General features: G+C 47.4%; 1 protein-coding gene across 3 annotated transcripts in view; it reads right to left on the bottom strand.

The window, feature by feature from the left end:
* The window catches only part of LOC115165489 (zinc finger protein 385A-like), a 124,407-nt gene that overhangs the window by 22,820 nt on the left and 76,251 nt on the right, over positions 1-25,336 (bottom strand). For all 3 annotated transcript variants that reach the window (XM_029718649.1, XM_029718651.1, XM_029718650.1), the window contains one exon: positions 8,692-8,802. In XM_029718649.1, coding sequence (XP_029574509.1) covers positions 8,692-8,802 — 111 coding nt within the window. The remainder of the gene's footprint in view (positions 1-8,691; positions 8,803-25,336) is intronic.

Below are 25,336 nucleotides of genomic sequence, written 5' to 3'. Positions count from 1 at the left end.
CCACAACACACCACAGCACATCACACCACACCACAGCACATCACACCACAGCACATCACACCACACCACAGCACATCACACCACACCACACCACAACACACCTCATCCCCGGCTTACTAGAAGCTCAGGCCAGGGGCTCAGGCCAGGGGCTCAGGCCAGGGGCTCAGGCCAGGGGCTCAGGCCAGGGGCTCAGGCCTGGGATAGATACGCTCGGCAGGGAAGGAGAGGAGGAGTGAGGAGAGGAGAGAGAGGAGAGGGGAGGGAGGTGAGAGGGGGTCCTTGCTGGAGAGGTGGAGGAATGGTGGCTTGGACGTGGCTGGATGGACAGCACAAGGGATGGCAATGTGGTTGGGATGGCTGAGAGGGGAGGAGAGGGGAGAGACAGCTTTGGCTGGATAGCTGGACCACAGGGGGTGGCTCAGTTGTTGGGATGGCTGGGGACAGACAGGGAGAGGTGAGAGGGGAGAAGAGGGACTCAGGCTAGTGCCCATGTGGTATGGATGGCGCTGGCACTAGCCTTTTGGTCAGGGCATCAGGTATGTCCAGTCCCTGCTGGGTCCATTGACGTGACAATGACATGGGAGTTGGTAAGACAGCATAAACAGATGAGGGAGTCAGGCTGGGCCGGATGGTTATAGCACTATCCCCTGTGGTCAGGGTATCAGGTATGTTCTGTACCCGGTGTGCCCGGGCACCAGCCAGCATGGTAGTTATCTCTCTAAGGCTGTAATTGGCGATGACAGACTCTCCTACCCTGAGAGTGTATATAGCATCTCCCCCTGCATCCCTAACCCTCGCAGGGTCTTAAGGAGCTGCCAGGCTACAGAAAACAGGCTTGAGCCCAGAGATGAGGTACATGTAGGAATGAAGGGAGATTTATGGATTTATGGTGGAGCAGAACACTGATGGAGGCACGTGCACACACACACACACACACACACACACACACACACACACACACACACACACACACACACACACACACACACACACACACACACACACACACACACACACACACACACACACACACACACACACACACACACATGGAGATGGAGGCTTTCTTAATCTCTACAGGAGCTCATGTGTTTCTGGATGGAAAGATAGAGGGGGCTGAAAGACAGTGAAGGGAGAGAGAAAGAGGGGGAGGGGGGTTATGGGATAGAAAGAAGGCTTCTAAAAGAGGTACGGAGACAGCCGTGAAGAACCATGCAGAGAGAAAGGAAAAAAAGAAAGAGAGAACTGCATATCTTATCAAGAGGTAAGATAGAAACAACCTGTGATAGAGAGAAGTGATTGTGATCTCTACGTGTCTTAAAGCGTACTGAGAGGAGAGCTGTGGCACAAGCACACGCATTACAGTACAGCTGCAACTCCAGATGAACATAGAGAGAGGAGGGAGGGAGGGACGGAGTGTGGGAGAGACGGAGGGACGGAGGGAGAGGGAGTGAGGGAGTGAGGGAGAGAGGGAGAGATGGAGGGAGGGAGTGAGGGAGGGAGTGAGGGAAAGATGGAGGGACGGAGAGATGGAGGGAGTGAGGGAGAGAGGGAGAGATGGAGGGAGGGAGTGAGGGACGGAGTGAGGGAGAGAGAGAGGGACAGAGGGACGGAGTGAGGGAGAGAGGGAGGAGCTGGACCCACTTGGTCATGCTGCAGCACTGGGTGGCGTTGAACAATGCAGCATAACACCAGCCTGTGAAATCCCTCCTGTCCTGCAGCAACATACAGCAAGGTTATACACACACACACACACACACACACACACACACACACACACACACACACACACACACACACACACACCACCCCCTCTCTTTCTCTTTGCACCCCTCTAGACCCCTTCATCCTCACCCCCCTCTATCCTCCTCTCTTCCTTTACCCAGAGTGCAACATAGCTGTCAGAGAGCAGGGCCATAATCCTGACCCTTGACAAATGAATGTTATGATAAGTTGTGGCAGCCAATTTGAGGCTTTCCACACTCTAAATAATGCTGTGTGAAGAGAAAGAGAGAGAGGAAGAGAGATAGAGAATGAGATCGAGATAAAGAGAGACAGAAAGAGAGAGAGAGAGAGTAAGATGGGGAGAGAGAGATAAAGAGAAAGAAAGAGAGAAAGATGGTGTGATAGACATGGAAACAGCGAGAGAGAGAGAGAGAGAGAGAGAGAGAGAGAGAAAGAGAGGAATATGAATATATGAATGCAGCATTGAAGCATGAAATTACCTGGCTGACCTGAGCATGGATTGGATGGGGGGATGAGGAAACATCTACAGATGGTGATATGGTACTATGATCAGAGGCCATTCGTCTGATTAAAAGTGAGGCTTTATCTAAGAAATAAAGACATAAGTGTTAGTGTCATAGCTTCCAATTGACCTACTGTACTATCTTGCTGGAAAAAGCTCTAGTCCTTGGTTAAAGCACAGTGCTAACCTATTTTCCATAGTGTAATATACTGTGTTGTGTGTCATACAGCACTAGCGTTCTATGATGCAGAAACAGAGGATGGGCTCCTGCCCTATGGGCCCTTCTGGCTCAGACAAGGCTGTCATCCATGACAGATTCATAGTGTGTTACAGTATGTAAACCACGACCTGTCTGTGTTGTCAGATCCATCCTGGTAGTTTAGTGTAGTGTAGTGTAGTGTAGTGTAGTGTAGTGTAGTGTAGTGCAGTGTAGTGTAGTGTAGTGTTGGGTAGAATAGTGTAGTGTAGTGTTGGGTAGTGTAGGGTAGTGTTGGGTAGTGTAGGGTAATGTAGGGTAGTGTTGTGTTGTGTAGGATAGTGTAGTGTTGGGTAGTGTTGGGTAGTGTAGTGTAGGGTCGTGTTGGGTACTGTAGTGTTGGGTAGGGTGGTTTAGGGTAGTGTTGGGTAGTGTAGTGTTGGGTAGGGTGGTTTAGGGTAGTGTTGGGTAGTGTAGTGTTGAGTAGTGTAGGGTAGTGTAGGGTAGTGTAGTGTAGGGTAGTGTTGGGTAGTGTAGTGTTGGGTAGGGTGGTTTAGGGTAGTGTTGGGTAGTGTAGTGTTGGGTAGTGTAGGGTGGTGTAGGGTAGTGTTGGGTAGTGTCTTGTATTTTAGGGGAGTGTCTTGTATTGTAGAGTAGGGTGGTGTAGGGTAGTGTAATGTAGGGTAGTGTATTGTAGGGTAGGACAGGGTAGTGTGGGGTAGAGTAGGGTAGTGTAGGGTAGGGTGTGGTATGGTAGTGTAGAGTAGGGTAGTGTGGTGTAGAGTAGGGTAGTGTGGAGTAGGGTAGGGTATGGTATGGTAGTGTAGAGTAGTGTAGGGTCGGGTATGGTAATGTATGGTATGGTAGTGTAGTGTAGAGTAGGGTAGTGTGGTGTAGAGTAGGGTAGTGTAGAGTAGGGTAGGGTATGGTATGGTATGGTAGTGTAGAGTAGTGTAGGGTCGGGTATGGTAATGTATGGTATGGTAGTGTAGAGTAGGGTAGGGTGTGGTAAGGTAGTGTAGTGCAGTGTAGTGTAGGGTAGGGGTGGGGAGCTTAGCAGAGGCTGGCGCTGAGGGTGAGCGGGGTGCTGAAATCCTTCTCAAGTACCTTTCCGAGCTAGCTGTGGGTCGAGGGTCATAGATGGCCACCCAGAGGTAGATTACGTAGCTCTTTATTGGTCGGTGTCAATATTTACCAGCATGTTTATGTGTCATACTTATATGGCTGAGAGGTCCCGTTCTGGGCTATAAACAGTGAGTTTATACCCAGCATGGGAACTGGGCCCTTGCAGGAGCAGGAAAATATTTACATTATGTGGAAGGCATCAGCAAATGACAGACATATTATATATGGCTCTTGGAGACATGAAACCTGGGGAGGCTTGTGGCGGATGAATGAGAATTAGTTGTGTAACATAGATAGTTAAGTTGTCTTATCTGCATAATATGCTTATGTGATATACTCGTTATTAGAATGTATCCCTTCGGACTCTGGTGTTGGCAGTTGTACTTCTTCCCTCAGCTGGGGCTCAGTCACCTGGGGCCCAGAGAGGGGAGAGGTCAGGCTAGTCTTTCACATGTCCCTGGTGCTATGCAGAATATCAGAAAGGGAAGACGACAGGAGAGAACATTGTCTTTATATGTGAATGTGTCTTTACCTATTCTTAAACCATGTGAAGGGATGTCGTGATTAATGGGGAACCAATTACTTGTCTCCACAATGTCTGTGAGCCAGTCACTCCCACCTTTGGCATTGGGGGATGTGTGTGGTAGTGTCTGGAACCATTGTATGTCATCTCTGATGTTGCACTTATCCTGGGATAGTGTATAACCTAGAGGCTCACTCCCCTCAGTGAGCTTGTCCAGGAGTGTGGTCAAGAAGGGGTTTTACTTGAGATGGGAGTATCTGGAGTTGACAATTGATTTATGCCATTGGTCAAGTTGGTATTTTTGTTTTATGAGTACCATGAATGAGATCGGAACCTCGTCTTAGGGGCCAAACTGAACGATAATATATAGCGAATGCTATCTGGCTACGGGTTACTGCTTTCTCATTTAAAAAGTCTCACCTTGTGACCCGTTCCAAACATCTGTGGTTTGTTATGTAGACTAGGGGGTGGATCTTTGCTATAAAAGATCTCAGTAGCCTTTGTGTTGGCGCTCTCAACGGATCATCAGAGATGGTGATTCGTCGACCAGCCATCGCTATTGCAAAGCTCTTACTATTAAAGATTTAGTTTAAGTATAACTCTGACTTGTGTGATAAGTTCGTCTCTCCTCATTTGATAGTAAAGAAATGAACCACCACAGGCTACATACTTCGATCTTGTCTGTTTAGTTAAGGAAGAGGCCAAATGTGTTACTTGTGTAGGCTACATACTTCGATCTAGTCTGTTAAGATAAGGAAGAGGCCAAATGTGTTACTTGTGTAGGCTACATACTTCGATCTAGTCTGTTAAGATAAGGAAGAGGCCAAATGTGTTACTTGTGTAGGCTACATACTTTGATCTAGTCTGTTTAGATAAGGTAGAGGCCAAATGTGTTACTTGTGTAGGCTACATTCTTCGATCTAGTCTGTTTAAATAAGGTAGAGGCCAAATGTGTTACTTGTGTAGGCTACATACTTCGATCTAGTCTGTTTAGATAAGCTAGAGGCCAAATGTGTTACTTGTGTAGGCTACATACTTCGATCTAGACTGTTTAGATAAGGTAGAGGCCAAATGTGATGTCAAACATGTATGTATATTTCTTTCCAGAATACCATTCCACTCGGTCAGGGCGGATTCTCAAAACGAATTTGATTTGGTCAACCACAATATGTTTTAAAAAGTGTCCCACTTTCACCAGCAGAGCCACACAGGATCTAGAGTGTCTTATGGAGGGCTCTACCTCTGTGGCCTGCACAGCCCTACTGCTGCCTAGAAGAAACCAGCTCTGCACCACAAAAACCACACAGAGGCCATGATTGTAGGCTGTTCAGTAATACTAGATGTGGGTTACTGGACACTCCCTCTAGGTGTGTTATTGGACACTCCCTAGCCTGTGTGTGGGTGTGTGTGCAGCAGGAAAATATGCATCTGACTTATATATGCCACAGGATACTATACCTATAACAGCCAAGGTCCAATACTCAGCTGTAGGCCAACAGACTAAAGGGACTTTCTACTGATGGATACACTGATAGTGTGATTTGCTACAGTGAGATAAAGAGAGGCCTTCTAAAGCATTCAGAGAATGTTGGTGATACGAGACATTAAACCTACTTTTTTTTGCTTTTAAAAAGCCATATGTTGCATTCATGCACACTGCATTACAACATTACACATCTAGATAAACCTATACCCTACGTTTTGCTTTTGCACATGAAAAACACCTGGAGATAAACTATACCATAAGGGTTGACAGATGAAAATGCTGTTTTTAACAGAGTGGATGATTCACATTAATCAGACTATAGAAGAAAAGGAGGTCTAAAAAACCTGATGCTGCTGCACATATTTCTGGAGAGATTTCATGTGTGTCACAAATCTCCTATGGGCCCTGGTCCAAAATAGTGCACTTCATAAGGGGCCATTTGCAACACAGATTTTTTTTTACATTTTAGCAGATGCTCTTATCCAGAACGACTTGCTCAAGGGCACACACATTGTTGGCTCTGGGAGTCAAACCAGCAACCTTTCAGTTCTCGGGCCTAACGCTCTAACCACTAGGCTACCTGCCTCCCTGGACTTCAATGTCATTGGGTATGCTTATGTGAAATCAGTTTCCATACCCCCAAGAACATCCTAAATCAACTTTCCCATGTTGATCTGGGGGAGAGAAAATCCCTTTGAAATGTGGAGGAAAATCCTATTTCATGCTCTCAGCTTGCTGTCTCTTTGCCAGGCCGTCATTGTAAATAAGAATTTGTTCTTCTTAATTGACTCGCCTGGATAAATAAAGTTTAAATAAAACAATTGCCTAGCAACACTCTAGGGCCATAACTTCAGTACTGTACTACAGACCTGGGTTCAAATACTAATTGAAATCATTTAAAATAGTTTATCTGTGTTTGATTGAGCTTACCTGTTGCATTGGAATCAATAGAAAAGTCCCCAAAATACTAAATCCTGTCCATCTTGCATGCCAGGCAGGCTACAGCAAACACATTCAAATATTATATATAGTATTTGAACCCATTTCTGCTGTACAACATCTCACACTCACAACTCTCACTTGGGCTACAAAAACCAGATTCCAACGAGGCCCCCACTGCCAAGCCACAACATAACACAAACAGACACAAGCAGAAGCACACAAGTAGAAGACACAAACAGAAGAACACAAGCAGAAGACACAAACAGAAGAACACAAGCAGAAGACACAAACAGAAGCACACAAGCAGAAGACACAAACAGAAGAACACAAGCAGAAGACACAAACAGAAGAACACAAGCAGAAGACACAAACAGAAGCACACAAGCAGAAGACACAAATAGATGTACGCATCACATCCATGGTGTCACCACTTTTTTTCCTGTATGGTGGGTTGTGGTAGTAGCTGTCCTGTATGGTGGGTTGTGGTAGTAGCTGTCCTGTATGGTGGGTTGTGGTAGTAGCTGTCCTGTATGGTGGGTTGTGGTAGTAGCTGTCCTGTATGGTGGGTTGTGGTAGTAGCTGTCCTGTATGGTGGGTTGTGGTAGTAGCTGTCCTGTATGGTGGGTTGTGGTAGGAGCTGTCCTGTATGGTGGGTTGTGGTAGGAGCTGTCCTGTATGGTGGGTTGTGGTACTAGCTGTCCTGTATGGTGGGTTGTGGTACTAGCTGTCCTGTATGGTGGGCTGTGGAAGGAGCTGTCCTGTATGGTGGGTTGTGGTAGTAGCTGTCCTGTATGGTGGGTTGTGGTACTAGCTGTCCTGTTTGGTGGGTTGTGGAAGGAGCTGTCCTGTATGGTGGGTTGTGGTAGTAGCTGTCCTGTATGGTGGGTTGTGGTAGGAGCTGTCCTGTATGGTGGGTTGTGGTACTAGCTGTCCTGTATGGTGGGTTGTGGTAGTAGCTGTTCTGTATGGTGGGTTGTAGTAGTAGCTGTCCTGTATGGTGGGTTGTAGTAGTAGCTGTCCTGTATGGTGGGTTGTGGTAGGAGCTGTCCTGTATGGTGGGTTGTGGTACTAGCTGTCCTATATGGTGGGTTGTGGTAGTAGCTGTCCTGTATGGTGGGTTGTGGTAGTAGCTGTCCTGTATGGTGGGTTGTAGTAGTAGCTGTCCTGTATGGTGGGTTGTGGTACTAGCTGTCCTGTATGGTGGGTTGTGGTAGTAGCTGTCCTGTATGGTGGGTTGTGGTACTAGCTGTCCTGTATGGTGGGTTGTGGTAGTAGCTGTCCTGTATGGTGGGTTGTGGTAGGAGCTGTCCTGCATGGTGAGTTGTGGTAGTAGCTGTCCTGTATGGTGGGTTGTAGTACTAGCTGTCCTGCATGGTGGGTTGTGGTAGTAGCTGTCCTGTATGATGGGTTGTGGTAGGAGCTGTCCTGTATGGTGGGTTGTGGTAGGAGCTGTCCTGTATGGTGGGTTGTGGTACTAGCTGTCCTGTATGGTGGGTTGTGGTAGGAACTGTCCTGTATGGTAGGTTGTGGTACTAGCTGTCCTGTATGGTGGGTTGTGGTACTAGCTGTCCTGCATGGTAAGTTGTGGTAGTAGCTGTCCTGTATGGTGGGTTGTGGTAGGAGCTGTCCTGTATGGTGGGTTGTGGTAGGAGCTGTCCTGTATGGTGGGTTGTAGTAGTAGCTGTTCTGTATGGTGGGTTGTAGTAGTAGCTGTCCTGTATGGTGGGTTGTAGTAGTAGCTGTCCTGTATGGTGGGTTGTGGTACTAGCTGTCCTGTATGGTGGGTTGTGGTACTAGCTGTCCTATATGGTGGGTTGTGGTACTAGCTGTCCTATATGGTGGGTTGTGGTAGGAACTGGCCTATACGGTGGGTTGTGGTAGTAGCTGTCCTGTATGGGGAGTTGTGGTAGTAGCTGTCCTGTATGGTGGGTTGTGGTAGGAGCTGTCCTGTATGGTGGGTTGTGGTAGTAGCTGTCCTGTATGGTGGGTTGTGGTACTAGCTGTCCTGCATGGTGGGTTGTGGAAGGAGTTGAAGGTTACAGTGTTGGAGTGAGTATTGTGGGTGGTGGTAGGAAGCTGTTCTGTACCTCAGAGTTGAAGGTATCTGGCAGACGTTACAGGGTTAGAGTTAGAGTGAGTATTGTGGGTGGTGGTAGGAAGCTGTTCTGTACCTCAGAGTTGAAGCGTATCTGGCAGACGTTACAAGAGATGATGGGCCTCTTGGTTTTCATCAGTGGAACGCCAAAGGTATGGTTGATCACCGCTTTCTGCACCGGGTCCATCTGAGAGAAAATAAGAGGGAGGGAGGAAGAGAGAGAGAGAGAGAGAGAGAGAGAGAGAGAGAGAGAGAGAGAGAGAGAGAGGTGGAGGAAGAGAGAGAGAGCGAGGGAGTGAGAGAGAGAGAGAGAGAGAGAGAGAGAGAGAGAGGAGAGAGAGAGAGTGAGGGAGGGAGAATGATGAGACATGGAAATTATGTATAGGCTACTGTACATCCCTGTCTTGTCCAGTATCTAGCCCAGTGACTAGTACAGTATCTAGTCCGGTATCTAGCCCAGTGTCTAATCGTGTCAAGCCCAGTGTCTTGTCCAGTGTCTAGTCCAGTGTCTAGTCCAGTGTCTAGTCCAGTATCTAGCCCAGTGACTAGTCCAGTGTCTAGTCCAGTGTCTAGTCCAGTGTCTAGTCCAGTGTCTAGTCCTGTGTCTAGTCCAGTATCTAGCCCAGTGACTAGTACAGTATCTAGTCCAGTATCTAGCCCAGTGTCTAGTCCTGTGTCTAGTCCTGTGTCTAGTCCAGTATCTAGCCCAGTGACTAGTACAGTGTCTTGTCCAGTATCTAGCCCAGTGTCTAGTCCAGTGTCTAGCCCAGTGTCTAGTCCTGTGTCTAGTCCAGTATCTAGCCCAGTGACTAGTACAGTATCTAGTCTAGTGTCTAGCCCAGTTTCTAGTCCTGAGTAGTACTCCAGACCAGTGTTAGAGCAGTGTTCACCTGACCCTAACCTAACACTGTTCGCCTGGCCCTGTTCACCTGACCCTACCATGACCCTGTTAACATAACCCTACCATGACCCTGTTAACTTGACCCTGTTAACCTAACCCTGTTCACCTGACCCTGTTCACCTGACCCTGTTCACCTGACCCTGTTCACCTGACCCTGTTCACCTGACCCTGTTCACCTGACCCTACCATGACCCTGTTAACCTAACCCTGTTAACTTGACCCTGTTAACCTAACCCTGTTCACCTGACTCTGTTAACCTGACCCTGTTAACCTGACCCTGTTAACCTAACCCTACCATGACCCTGTTAACCTAACCCTGTTCACCTGACTCTGTTCACCTGACCCTGTTAACCTAACCCTACCATGACCTTGTTAATCTAACCCTGTTAACTTGACCCTGTTAACCTAACCCTGTTAACTTGACCCTGTTAACCTAACCCTGTGTAGCCTAACCCTGTTAACCTGACCCTGTTAACCTAACCCTACCCTGACCTTATTAACCTAACTCTGTTAACCTGACCCTAACCCTGTTAACCTAACCCTATCCTAACTAATCCTGTTAACCTAACCTGTAACACCATTAACCTCAAGTTCAACAGTTGTATAGGTCTGTGTGTGTCTATGTGTGTCTCTCCGTGTGTATGTGTGTGTCTGTGTGTGTTTGTGTGTGTGTGTGCAGCAGCCAAGCAGACCTAAGCATTATTTAACAACTGTTAAAGTACCACAGCTGTCATTACACTCTATGTCAAGCCTGAAAGACTCCATACAGCTCTGAGACTCCAAAAAGCTCTGAAAGACTCCAGAAAGTCCAAAAGCCCTAAAAGACTCCAAAAGCCCTAAAAGACTCCAAAAGCCCTGAAAGTCTCCATACTGCCCTGAAAGACTCCAAAAAGCCCTAAAAGACTCAAAAAGCTCTGAAAGCCTTAAAAAAGCAGTTGATTCAGCAGGCTACTGGCATTACAAACCTAGCTGAAACACTACTGTAGCTCTGTTGCCATAACTTTTATAGATAACTGTGTGACACATTATGTAAACAGAAAATGCGCTCCAAGAATGACGGATTCCATACAAATCATATTGGTTCCTGGACCCTGTCCACACATTTCAAGGCTGCATTGAGACAATAACTTAATAGTGACCCAAACCCTGCTCAGATAATCCCTACCACTGTGTTGCTGAGTTATAGTGTTGCTGCAAATGTACATTGTCCCAGGGGTGTTGGCAGTCATAATGTAAGTAACCTATTGTATGTCCTCTCTAGCTCCCCTGAATGCCTCTGTCAGTCCTACAGCTATTGCCAGCAGTAATTGTGTGCCTCTGAACCTGAGTTATACTGTTAGCCCTAGTATGAAGCCCACTGTGTGAAGTTTACCCTGCAGCTCAAACATAAATATCAGCTCAAACATAAAAATCACTGTCATGTCTACCTCTGATAAGCCTCTCAGTAAAGCAATAAAAACAATCAAGAATCATAGAAAATAACTAAAAATAGCCCACATTAACATACGTAGCCTAAGAAACAAGGTTCATGAAATCGATAACTTGCCAGTAAAAGATAATATTCATATACTGACTAACAGGTTCACCTTCCTCACCTAAAGTCCATTCTGGTGGGAAGTTGCTATCGACCACCAAGTGCTAACAGTGAGTATCTGGATAATACTGTATGTGTGAAATGCTTGATAATTGATGTGATATCAACAGAGAGGTATATTTTGTTGGTGATCTAAATATTGACTGGCTTTCATCAAGCTTCCCACTCAAGAAAAAGCTTCAAACTGTAACCAGTGCATGCAACCTGGTTCAGGTTATCAGGCAACCTACCAGGGTATCTACAAATGTATTGATCACATCTTTACAAACCCGGCTAAAACATCATAAATTACATTTTGGGCAAAAAGGCGAACTCGGCTCCATCATTCATTGAATCAGATGGCTCATTCATCATTAGTTAATGATATATATTTTTTAAACTTAGGCATGACATGACAACCATGACAACAACAAATTCTGAACCTGTACATCCATATATAGCTGACCGAATTATGAAAGGCAAGCATTGTACATTTGAATTACGTAAAGTGAGTGTGGAAAAGGTACATTTTTCTGTTATTTTCTATCAACAATAACAAGCTATCTGGGTCTTGACAACCAGTCACCCTGTTTGACCAGATACAATGGTATTTCACAGTAAACTATTTAACAACAGACTTTCAGCACACTTATGGGGAAGGGCATTCAACATTTACAGAACTTACACAAATGACTGATGATTTTCTGAGATACAGTTGTGGTAGGAACTGTTTTCACGTCCTGACCAGCAGAGGGAGTAATTGTATTATATTTGGTCAGGACGTGGCAGAGGGGTATTTGTTTCATATGTTTCGGGTTGTGTGTGTTATTTAAGGGGTGTTTGGTTAATGTAGTCTGGGGTTTGAGTAATTGTTCTAGTGTTGGTTTTCTATGGTTTTCTAGTCTGTCTATTTCTGTGTGGTTTGTGTGGATCCCGATCAGGAACAGCTGTACATCGTTGTTCCTGATTGGGAGTCATATATTAGATGCTTGTTTTCACCTGGGGATTTGTGGGTAGTTGTATTTCGCACTGCTAGTTGTCGTAGCCTGTGAAACTGTCGTCTGTCGTTCTCTTTGTTTATTGTTTTTTCCGTGTTCACATTATTTAATAAATAATAATGATGAACATGCAACCCGCTGCGCCTTGGTCCTCTCTTTGTCACGACTTCTACTGAAGTTGATGCCCCTCCTTGTTCGGGTGGTGTTCGGCGATCGGCGTCACCGGCCTTCTAGCCACCATTGATCAGTTTTTCATTTTCCATTGGTTTTGTCTGGTCTCTTTACACACCTGTTTCATATCCCAGTAATTATATGTTGTATATTTAACCCTCTGCTTCCCCTCATTTCTCTGTCGGTGATTGTTTGTTTGTCATGTACGTGTTTTTCTGAATCAGTGTACGGCGGGTTATTGGTTTACCCGGATTCTTTTTTCTAAGTTGGTTTTGGAAATAAATATTCCATTTTTTAAAACCACTCTGTTTTCTCCTGCGCCTGACTTCCCTGCCACCTACATACACGGGCTATGACAGAATCACCGACCAAAATTTTGAAGTCAGCAGGAGAAGAGATCCCGGACAGGGAGGTGGAGTAGCGCATCCAGAAGAATGCAGAGAGACTATTACATCTATGCGCTGCTATGGATCGCGCTGTTCAGCTGATGGACCGCTTAGAGAGACAGCCAGCGCCTCCCCCAGCCCAACCGGGGTCGATCCAAAACGCCCCTTGTCAACCTGAACCAGGTGGTATCCGTCTAGCCATGCCTCAGGGTTACGACGGAAGTACTGCCAACTGCCGGGGTTTCCTGCTCCAATTAGAACTTTCTCTGGCCACGGTCCATCCAGTCCCATCAGACCGAGAGAAGATTTTCGCCCTCGTCTCGTGCCTCACCGGGAGAGCCCTGGAATGGGCCAGCGCTATGGTGGAAGGAGGAGATACGGCGTTGGACCGATATGAGGAGTTCATCCGCCATTTCCGGGCAGTCTTCGACCACCCACCCGAGGGCAGAGCGGCGGGTGAGCGCCTCTACCATCTGAGGCAGGAGACGAGGAGCGCCCAGGATTTCGCATTGGAGTTCAGGACCCTGGCAGCCGGTGCAGGATGGAATCACGGGGCCCTGATAGATCATTATCGCTGCAGTCTGCGGGAGGACGTCCGTCGGGAGCTGGCCTGTAGAGACACCACCCTAACCTTCGACCAGCTGGTGGATCTGTCCATCCAGTTGGACAACGGGCTGGCTGCTCGTGGACGTCCAGATCAGGGTCTGGTGGTTTCATCCTCCTGCACCCCCTCTCCTATAACCATGGAGACCAGAGGGAGTTCCCGCTCGCGTACCGTCAGTGACCGCAGAGGACACACTGCTGGTCGGTGCCGAGTAGGTTCTTCTGGGAATCGAGGTAACAGGCAGGGCGCTCTGGCGCCACCCCAGGTGAGTAGGCACCATTCTCATCCAGAGCCCTCTGTTGCTCATATATTTGTGTCTGTCACTTTTCCTGATTTTTCCCCTCATTCCCAGCATAAGGCACTAGTAGATTCAGGCGCGGCTGGGAACTTTATTGATCAAACGTTGGCTCATAGTTTAGGGATCCCTATTGTACCGGTGAAAGTACCTTTTCCCATTCACACCTTAGATAGTCGACCATTAGGGTCAGGGTTGATTAGGGAGGCCACGGCTCCATTGACTATGGTGACGCAGGGGGGTCACAAGGAGAAAATTAGTATTTTCCTTGTCGACACTCCTGTGTATCCGGTGGTGCTGGGTCTTCCCTGGTTAACTAGTCATAATCCCACTTTTTCTTGGCCACAGAGGGCTCTTACGGGGTGGTCTCGAGAGTGCTCAGGTAGGTGTGTAGGGGTTTCCCTTGGTGCTACTACGATGGAAAGTCCAGACCAGGTCTCCACCGTGCACATTCCCCCTGAATATGCCGATTTGGCTCTCGCCTTCTGTAAAAAGAAGGCGACTCAATTACCACCTCATCGACAGGGGGATTGTGCGATAAATCTCATGGCAGACGCTGCACTTCCCAAGAGTCACGTGTATCCCCTGTCGCAAGCGGAGACGGTGGCTATGGAGACATATGTTTCCGAATCCCTGCGTCAGGGATACATTAGGCCCTCCATCTCACCCGTCTCCTCGAGTTTCTTTTTTGTGAAGAAGAAGGATGGGGGTCTGCGACCGTGCATTGATTATCGAGGTCTTAATAAAATTACAGTGGGGTACAGTTACCCGCTACCTCTGATCGCCCCGGTGATTGAATTAATGCACGGCGCGCGCTTCTTCACAAAACTGGATCTCAGGAGTGCGTATAACCTGGTGCGTATCCGAGATGGAGACGAGTGGAAGACAGCATTTAGTACCACCTCAGGGCATTATGAGTACCTTGTCATGCCGTATGGGTTAAAAAATGCTCCATCAGTCTTCCAATCTTTTGTCGATGAGATTTTCAGGGACCTGCACGGGCAGGGTGTAGTGGTGTATATCGATGACATTCTGATTTACTCCGCTACACGCGCCGAGCATGTGTCCCTGGTGCGCAAAGTGCTTGGTCGCCTGTTGGAGCATGACCTGTATGTCAAGGCTGAGAAATGCTTGTTCTTTAAACAGTCCGTCTCTTTCTTAGGATATCGCCTATCTACGTCAGGAGTGGAGATGGAGAGTGACCGTATTACAGCCGTGCGTAATTGGCCGACTCCCACCACGGTAAAGGAAGTGCAGCGATTTTTAGGGTTTGCCAATTACTACCGGAGATTTATCCGGGGTTTTGGTCAGATAGCTGCTCCCATTACCTCACTGCTGAAGGGGGGTCCGGTGCGCTTGCAGTGGTCAGCTGGGGCGGATAGGGCGTTTAGGAAACTGAGGGCTCTGTTTACCTCGGCTCCTGTGTTGGCTCATCCGGATCCCTCTCTGCAATTCATAGTGGAGGTGGACGCATCTGAGGCTGGGATAGGAGCTGTGCTCTCTCAGCGTTCAGGTACGCCACCTAAGCTCCGCCCCTGTGCCTTCTTCTCTAAGAAGCTCAGCCCGGCGGAGCAAAACTATGATGTGGGGGACAGGGAGCTGTTGGCTATCGTCAAGGCTCTGAAGGTGTGGAGACACTGGCTTGAGGGGGCTAAACACCCTTTTCTCATCTGGACTGACCACCGCAATCTGGAGTACATCCGGGAGGCGAGGAGACTGAATCCTCGCCAGGCAAGGTGGGCCATGTTTTTCACCCGTTTTGTGTTTACCCTCTCTTATAGACCCGGTTCCCAGAACGTCAAGGCAGACGCACTGTCCCGGCTGTATGACACAGAGGAGCGGTCCATGGATCCCACTCCCATCATCCCAGCCTCTTGTTTGGTGGCACCAGTAGTCTGGGAGCTGGACGCGGACATTGAGCGGGCGTCACGTGCAGAGCCCGTTCCCCCTCAGTGTCCAGCTGGGCGTCTGTATGTTCCGTCCGCTGTCCGCGACCGATTGATCTACTGGGCTCACACGTCACCCTCCTCTGGTCATCCTGGGATTGGTCGGACAATGCGCTGTCTTAGTGGGAAATACTGGTGGCCCACCTTAGCTAAGGACGTGAGGGTTTATGTTTCCTCCTGCTCGGTGTGCGCCCAGTGCAAGGCTCCTAGACACCTACCCAGGGGTAAGTTACAACCCTTACCCGTTCCACAGCGGCCGTGGTCGCACTTGTCGGTGGATTTTATAACCGATCTTCCACCATCACAAGGTAACACCACGATCCTGGTCGTTGTGGATCGCTTTTCTAAGTCCTGTCGTCTCCTCCCTTTGCCCGGTCTCCCTACGGCCCTACAGACGGCGGAGGCTCTGTTTACACACGTCTTTCGGCACTACGGGGTGCCTGAGGATATAGTGTCTGATCGAGGGCCCCAGTTCACGTCAAGTGTTTGGAAGGCGTTCATGGAACGTCTGGGGGTCTCGGTTAGCCTTACCTCAGGTTTTCACCCCGAAAGTAACGGGCAGGTGGAGAGAGTTAATCAGGATGTGGGTAGGTTTCTGAGGTCTTATTGCCAGGATCGGCCGGGGGAGTGGGCGGAGTTTGTGCCCTGGGCAGAGATGGCTCAGAACTCGCTCCGCCACTCCTCCACTAACCTCACTCCGTTTCAGTGTGTGTTAGGTTATCAGCCGGTTCTGGCCCCTTGGCATCAGAGCCAGACCGAGGCTCCTGCGGTGGACCACTGGTTCCGGCGCGCGGAGGAGACCTGGGACGCAGCTCACGTCTGCCTTCAGCGCGCCGTACGACGACAAAAAGCTGGTGCAGACCGTCGCCGCAGTGAGGCCCCGGTGTTTACACCGGGGGACAGGGTCTGGCTCTCGACCCGAAACCTGCCCCTCCGCCTGCCCTGCCGGAAGCTGAGTCCGCGGTTTGTGGGGCCGTTTAAAGTCCTGAGGAGATTGAACGAGGTATGGTATAGGTTAAAGCTTCCCCCCAATTACCGCATTAACCCCTCGTTCCATGTGTCTCTCCTCAGGCCGGTGGTGGCTGGCCCACTCCAGGAGGCCGAGGTGCGGGAGGTTCCTCCACCCCCTCTGGACATTGAGGGGGCCCCGGCGTACTCCGTTCGATCCATCCTGGATTCGAGACGTCGGGCGAGGGGTCTTCAGTACCTCGTGGACTGGGAGGGGTACGGTCCGGAGGAGAGATGCTGGGCTCCGGTGGAGGATGTGTTAGATCCTTCCATGCTGAGCGAGTTCCATCGTCTCCATCCGGATCGCCCTGCGCCTCGTCCTCCGGGTCGTCCCCGAGGCCGGTGTCGATGCACTGCTGGAGCCGCGCGTCGGGGGGGGGGGGGTACTGTCACGACTTCTACTGAAGTTGATGCCCCTCCTTGTTCGGGTGGTGTTCGGCGATCGGCGTCACCGGCCTTCTAGCCACCATTGATCAGTTTTTCATTTTCCATTGGTTTTGTCTGGTCTCTTTACACACCTGTTTCATATCCCAGTAATTATATGTTGTATATTTAACCCTCTGCTTCCCCTCATTTCTCTGTCGGTGATTGTTTGTTTGTCATGTACGTGTTTTTCTGAATCAGTGTACGGCGGGTTATTGGTTTACCCGGATTCTTTTTTCTAAGTTGGTTTTGGAAATAAATATTCCATTTTTTAAAACCACTCTGTTTTCTCCTGCGCCTGACTTTCCTGCCACCTACATACACGGGCTATGACACTCTTCACGAAGACAGCCGTTACAACTGTCCTGTATGGTGGGTTGTGGTAGGAACTGTCCTGTATGGTGGGTTGTGGTAGGAGCTGTCCTGACTAGTACAGTATTATTTATAATAATACGATTGTAGGAGCTGTTTCTGCAGCTTTTAACATTATCAATCATAATCTGTCTTTACATCCCATGTTATATTGTAGATTGAGAGTTACCTGTCTAACAGAACAGAGGGTGTTCTTTAATGGAAGCCTCACCAACATAATAATCCAGGTAAAGTCAGGCATTCCCCAGGGTAGCTAGGTAGGCCCCTTACTTTTTAAAATCTTTACTAATGACCTGGCACTGAATAAAGCCTGTGTGTCTATGTATGCTGATGACTCAACACTATACACATCAGCTATTACAGCAAGTGAAATCACTGCAACACTTAACAAAGAGCTGCAAGTCAGTTTCAGAATTGGTGGCAAGAAATAAGCTGGTCCTAAATATTACAAAATCTAAAAGCATTGTATTTGGGACAAATCATTTCACTAAACCCTAAACCTCAACTAAATCTTGAAATTAATAATTTGAGGTGACTAAACTGCTTGGAGTAACACTAGATTGTAAACTGTCATGGTCAAATATATTGTTACAACAGTAGCTAAGATGGGGAGAAGTCTGTCCATAATAAAGCGTTACTCTGCTTTCTTGACAACACTATCAACAAGGCAAGTACTACAGGCCCTAGTTTTGTCACACCTGGGCTACTGTCAAGTCATATGGTCGGGTGTCACAGAGAGGGACATATGCAAATTACAATTGGCACAGAACAGAGCAGCACTGCTGGACCTTAGATATACACAGAGAGCCAGCATTGATAATATGCATGTCAATCTCTCCTGGATAATGGTGGAGGAGAGATTGACTGCATCACTGCTCGAAATGTTGAAATCACAGAGCTGTCTGTTTAAGCGACTAGCGCACAGCTCAGACACCCATACATACCCCACAAGACATGCCAACAGAGGTCTCTTCACAGTCCCCAAGTCCAGAACAGACTACGGAAAACACACAGTACTACATAAAGCCATGACTACATGGAACTCTATTCCACATCAGGTTAATCAGCAAACTGTAAAATCTGATTTTAAAAAACCTTAAGGAACAGCGTGGACTGTGAAGAGACACGCGCACACACACCCACACACACACACACACAGGCACTTACACCTGCATTCGCAAACACATGTTAACACACACTGTACACACACATACATTTTAATATTGTTTTTTTCTGTATTATTGATTTTATATTGTAGATATGTTATGGTAGAATAGTGTGTAATAATGTATTGTATTGTAGATATGTTATGGTAGAGTAGTGTGTAATAATGTGTTGTATTGTAGATATGTTATGGTAGAGTAGTGTGTAATAATGTGTTATATTGTAGATATGTTATGGTAGAGTAGTGTGTAATGATGTGTTATATTGTAGATATGTTATGGTAGAGTAGTGTGTAATGATGTGTTATATTGTAGATATGTTGTGGTAGAGTAGTGTGTAATAATGTATTGTATTGTAGATATGTTGTGTTAGAGTAGTGTGTAATAATGTGTTATATTGTAGATATGTTGTGGTAGAGTAGTGTGTAATAATGTATTGTATTGTAGATATGTTGTGGTAGAGTAGTGTGTAATAATGTGTTATATTGTAGATATGTTGTGGTAGAGTAGTGTGTAATAATGTATTGTATTGTAGATATGTTGTGGTAGAGTAGTGGTATAATAATGTATTGTATTGTAGATATGTTATGGTAGAATAGTGTGTAATAATGTGTTGTGTTATGTATTGTTTTATTGGATGTCATTTTGATTGGAAACCAGGAGGAGCAGCTGCTGCCCTGGCTAACGGGGATGGGGAATAAGAAATACAACAAAATAGCAGAGAAGAAGAATCGCCAGGATCATTTTAGGTCACACAATCGAAAACGTGTTAAAACGTTTTGCAATGGAAAATTAGGTAGTACCTCCCTGTTTCAGTCCGTTTTCTTCCAAAATTCAAAAGGCACTCGCACATCTCAGCTATCTTTGTTGCAGGTGCTTGGTAACAGTTCAATAAGATGAGAACAAAGAAGAAAACTGCACACTGCTCTCGACAGTGTCACTGCACTTTAATAAGCTTTGCATATTGGCCCATCGGATGGGGTTGGAGTCGAGGGAAATAAAGAAGTGTTACCACATATAACAATGTGCATTTCATAAATATAAGTGTGTACATAAAACGTATTAAACACATTTGTAAAACCACAATGAGGACATCGACCCATCAAGCAAGTTTTCATTGGGTACAGCGCAAGAAAAATTGAAAATGAGGTAGTGCTTTTCTGTTTCAGTTCATTATCTTCCGTTTGGTGCCTAATATACACTTCAATGGTTTGAAAGCCATGTGGGCTGGTGCAGCTGCTTTGTGAGGGAATGACCGCACGCAAATTGTTTCAGCTGGGGTGTCCATCATGAGGATGTTAGGCCTATAAGGCCCCTCAGCATAAATGGAAGTGACTAGCTTTAGCTCCAGGACAACGCTGTGCAGGAGAATAAGTCCCTAGTTAAACCACAGTCCCAGACACAAAGAGACAGGAAATCCAGTCAGCCTGTCCTGCGGTCTCTGAACTGAACAGAGTCCACAACCCTTATCTGAACCATCATTTATTCTTGGGCTCATATTTAATTGGCAGCATTAGCAGATGATACACCGCTGGAGTGGATTTCGACTAGGCAGAGCCAACGGTCTAGCACTTCATTTTGTGCAGCCTACGCTGTAGCATTGGCATGCAGCTTCACAGGACAAAATAAAACTTTATTAGACCATTTTGAATTACATTTCCATTCCTTGACATGTCTTTGTAAAAATCATTTTTAAACCTTGAGTTACTCAGACAGTTACTGAGACATAAATCTCTCTCAACTCGACTGTAAAAAACAAACTCATTTTAGATTGTACATTTAGATGATAACCATACGTTTCTTCTCATTGTCTTACGGCCAGAGCGAGCCACGTCAAAAAACTGCTTAAGTTGGCTGGAGAGACGGCCGAGGGGAGAGGCTGAAATGAATACGCTCTTAAGTCAAACAAAAACAATTTGTAAATCTGCACTGGGATTGTAACCAGGCAACCCAAAAAGAGAAAAACTAAACAGATAAGAGGAACAGAGAAAGACAAGGCTGAGACAGGGAGCAGGGTGACAGCACAGACAGATGCCATCTGTAGAGAGAGGAGAGGAGAGGAGAGGAGAGGAGAGGAGAGGAGAGGAGAGGAGAGGAGAGGAGAGGAGAGGAGGAGGCTCAGCACCGGACATCCTGACATCTCACATTCTTATCTCTTCTGGTCCTCTTCCCCCTTTCTCCCTCCCCCTCATTCTCCCGCCCCCTCTACCCCACTCTTCCAATTTCCCAGAACTCATCTCTCATCTCTCCAAGCCTTTTCTGGGGCTGCTGTCCACATGGAAACACACAGGAAGAGAGGATAGATCATGGCTGGTAACGCTGGACTATGATGACACAATGTTCCTGGACCTCCAGGAGTATACGACCCCCTGCAGCCAGCTTGCTCATTGCTCGTTGGTAAATGCTCTATAAGGTGTATTAAACGAACAGAAACCTCAGCTCTAAACTAATCCTGTTTCATAGCCAAATATCCTGCAAATACAAACAAACACCACTGCCACCAAATGTTGATCAAATGCATATGTAACCCTCACACATGAACAAAGCTGTCGTCAGTGTGTGTGTGTGTGTGTGTGTGTGTGTGTGTGTGTGTGTGTGTGTGTGTGTGTGTGTGTGTGTGTGTGTGTGTGTGTGTGTGTGTGTGTGTGTGTGTGTGTGTGTGTGTGTGTGTGTGTGTGTGTCCAGTTTAATGAGAGCTTAACAGAACAGTACTGGGGGGGGTTGAGTCACTGAGTTCAGGCCAGTACTTTGGGTGGTGCTCCACTTCTCTTCACTACGTCTGGGTGGAGGTACTGTCAAACAGTGCTGAAGTCAACAGGTACATCTCAGTCACTGCTCCACTACCCTCTGATCTCCAGTAAAACGTTTGTCCAGAAAGAGAGTGGTTTCCAGGTGTTTGATGCCGTTCCATTTGCTCCGTTCCGGCCATTATTATGAGCCGTCCTCCCCTCAGCAGCCTCTACTGACGAGGAGCACACACACACACACACACACACACACACACACACACACACACACACACACACACACACACACACACACACACACACACACACACACACACACACACCATAAAGGGGCATCATTCACTCACTCAGACTCAGACACAGCACAAGTCAACAGACCAACACACCTCTCTTCTCCTAATAGTGTGTTTTATAGGGACAATAAGTTGTATGAATTAATGATATGTACCATTTCATTCTTAACTTATAAATGCCTCCTGATCTTAGTTTAATTGTTGTACCCCATCAGAACCCAATATATAAACTTGTTTAACGCCAATGTTTGTAAACAAAGTAAATGTAAACAAACACTGTACAGCCTCAAAACATGGTTAAAACTATAATGTTGATATCATGAATGGTCAGTCCATGCATCATAGCTCTGTCTATAAATTTGAGAGTGATTACATTTCTCCAGCTTCATCCCTCATGTTTTTACTGAAACGATGGCATTGAGTGAGCTTTGTTATTGTTTCAACTGCTGATTAGTCATTCAACAGAATCACAACAATGTCTGTAAAACAACCCAGACAGCGGCATACCACACATCTCTCAAACACACTGCCCAAACAGCAGCATACCACACATCTCTCAAAGAAACAGCCCAGACAGTGGCATACCACACATCTCTCAAACACACAGCCCAAACAGCAGCATACCACACATCTCTCAAACAAACAGCCCAGACAGCAGCATACCACACATCTCTCAAACAAACAGCCCAGACAGCAGCATACCACACATCTCTCAAACAAACAGCCCAGACAGCGGCATACCACATATCTCTCAAACACACAGCAGCATACCACACATCTCTCAAACAAACAGCCCAGACAGCAGCATACCACACATCTCTCAAACACACAGCCCAAACAGCAGCATACCACACATCTCTCAAACACACAGCCCAAACAACAGCATACCACACATCTCTCAAACACACTGCACAGACAGCAGCATACCACACATCTCTCAAACACACAGCCCAGACAGCGGCATACCACACATCTCTCAAACAAACAGCCCAGACAGCGGCATACCACATATCTCTCAAACACACAGCAGCATACCACACATCTCTCAAACACACTGCACAGACAGCAGCATACCACACATCTCTCAAACACACAGCCCAAACAGCAGCATACCACACATCTCTCAAACACACAGCAGCATACCACAAATCTCTCAAACACACTGCACAGACAGCAGCATACCACACATCTCTCAAACACACAGCCCAAACAGCAGCATGCCACACATCTCTCAAACACACAGCCCAGACAGCGGCATACCACATATCTCTCAAACACACAGCAGCATACCACACATCTCTCAAACAAACAGCCCAGACAGCAGCATACCACACATCTCTCAAACACACAGCCCAGACAGCGGCATACCACACATCTCTCAAACACACAGCCCAGACAGCGGCATACCACACATCTCTCAAACAAACAGCCCAGACAGCAGCATACCACACATCTCTCAAACACACAGCCCAAACAGCAGCATACCACACATCTCTCAAACACACAGCCCAAACAACAGCATACCACACATCTCTCAAACACACTGCACAGACAGCAGCATACCACACATCTCTCAAACACACAGCCCAGACAGCGGCATACCACACATCTCTCAAACAAACAGCCCAGACAGCGGCATACCACATATCTCTCAAACACACAGCAGCATACCACACATCTCTCAAACACACTGCACAGACAGCAGCATACCACACATCTCTCAAACACACAGCCCAAACAGCAGCATACCACACATCTCTCAAACACACAGCAGCATACCACAAATCTCTCAAACACACTGCACAGACAGCAGCATACCACACATCTCTCAAACACACAGCCCAGACAGCGGCATACAACATATATCTCAAACACACAGCCCAGACAGCGGCATACCACACATCTCTCAAACACACAGCCCAAACAGCAGCATACCACACATCTCTCAAACACACAGCCCAGACAGCGGCATACCACATATCTCTCAAACACACAGCAGCATACCACACATCTCTCAAACAAACAGCCCAGACAGCAGCATACCACACATCTCTCAAACACACAGCCCAGACAGCGGCATACCACACATCTCTCAAACACACAGCCCAGACAGCGGCATACCACACATCTCTCAAACACACAGCCCAGACAGCGGCATACCACACATCTCTCAAACACACAGCCCAGACAGCGGCATACCACACATCTCTCAAACACACAGCAGCATACCACACATCTCTCAAACACACAGCAGCATACCACACATCTCTCAAACACACAGCCCAAACAGCAGCATACAACATATCTCTCAAACACACAGCAGCATACCACACATCTCTCAAACAAACAGCCCAGACAGCAGCATACCACACATCTCTCAAACACACAGCCCAGACAGCGGCATACCACACATCTCTCAAACACACAGCCCAGACAGCGGCATACCACACATCTCTCAAACAAACAGCCCAGACAGCAGCATACCACACATCTCTCAAACACACAGCCCAAACAGCAGCATACCACACATCTCTCAAACACACAGCCCAAACAACAGCATACCACACATCTCTCAAACACACTGCACAGACAGCAGCATACCACACATCTCTCAAACACACAGCCCAGACAGCGGCATACCACACATCTCTCAAACAAACAGCCCAGACAGCGGCATACCACATATCTCTCAAACACACAGCAGCATACCACACATCTCTCAAACACACTGCACAGACAGCAGCATACCACACATCTCTCAAACACACAGCCCAAACAGCAGCATACCACACATCTCTCAAACACACAGCAGCATACCACAAATCTCTCAAACACACTGCACAGACAGCAGCATACCACACATCTCTCAAACACACAGCCCAGACAGCGGCATACAACATATATCTCAAACACACAGCCCAGACAGCGGCATACCACACATCTCTCAAACACACAGCCCAGACAGCGGCATACCACATATCTCTCAAACACACAGCAGCATACCACACATCTCTCAAACAAACAGCCCAGACAGCAGCATACCACACATCTCTCAAACACACAGCCCAGACAGCGGCATACCACACATCTCTCAAACACACAGCCCAGACAGCGGCATACCACACATCTCTCAAACACACAGCCCAGACAGCGGCATACCACATATCTCTCAAACACACAGCAGCATACCACACATCTCTCAAACAAACAGCCCAGACAGCAGCATACCACACATCTCTCAAACACACAGCCCAGACAGCGGCATACCACACATCTCTCAAACACACAGCCCAGACAGCGGCATACCACACATCTCTCAAACACACAGCAGCATACCACACATCTCTCAAACACACAGCCCAGACAGCGGCATACCACACATCTCTCAAACACACAGCCCAGACAGCAGCATACCACACATCTCTCAAACACACAGCAGCATACCACACATCTCTCAAACACACAGCAGCATACCACACATCTCTCAAACACACAGCCCAGACAGCGGCATACCACACATCTCTCAAACACACAGCCCAGACAGCGGCATACCACACATCTCTCAAACACACAGCCCAGACAGCAGCATACCACACATCTCTCAAACACACAGCCCAAACAGCAGCATACCACACATCTCTCAAACACACAGCCCAGACAGCAGCATACCACACATCTCTCAAACACACAGCCCAGACAGCAGCATACCACACATCTCTCAAACACACAGCCCAAACAGCAGCATACCACACATCTCTCAAACACACAGCCCAGACAGCGGCATACCACACATCTCTCAAACACACAGCCCAGACAGCAGCATACCACACATCTCTCAAAC

Source organism: Salmo trutta, chromosome 28 (assembly GCF_901001165.1).
Source record: "Salmo trutta chromosome 28, fSalTru1.1, whole genome shotgun sequence".
Classification (NCBI taxonomy): domain Eukaryota; kingdom Metazoa; phylum Chordata; class Actinopteri; order Salmoniformes; family Salmonidae; genus Salmo; species Salmo trutta.
Note: the sequence above shows the minus strand (reverse complement) of the source record. Positions and strands in the feature narration are given on the sequence as shown.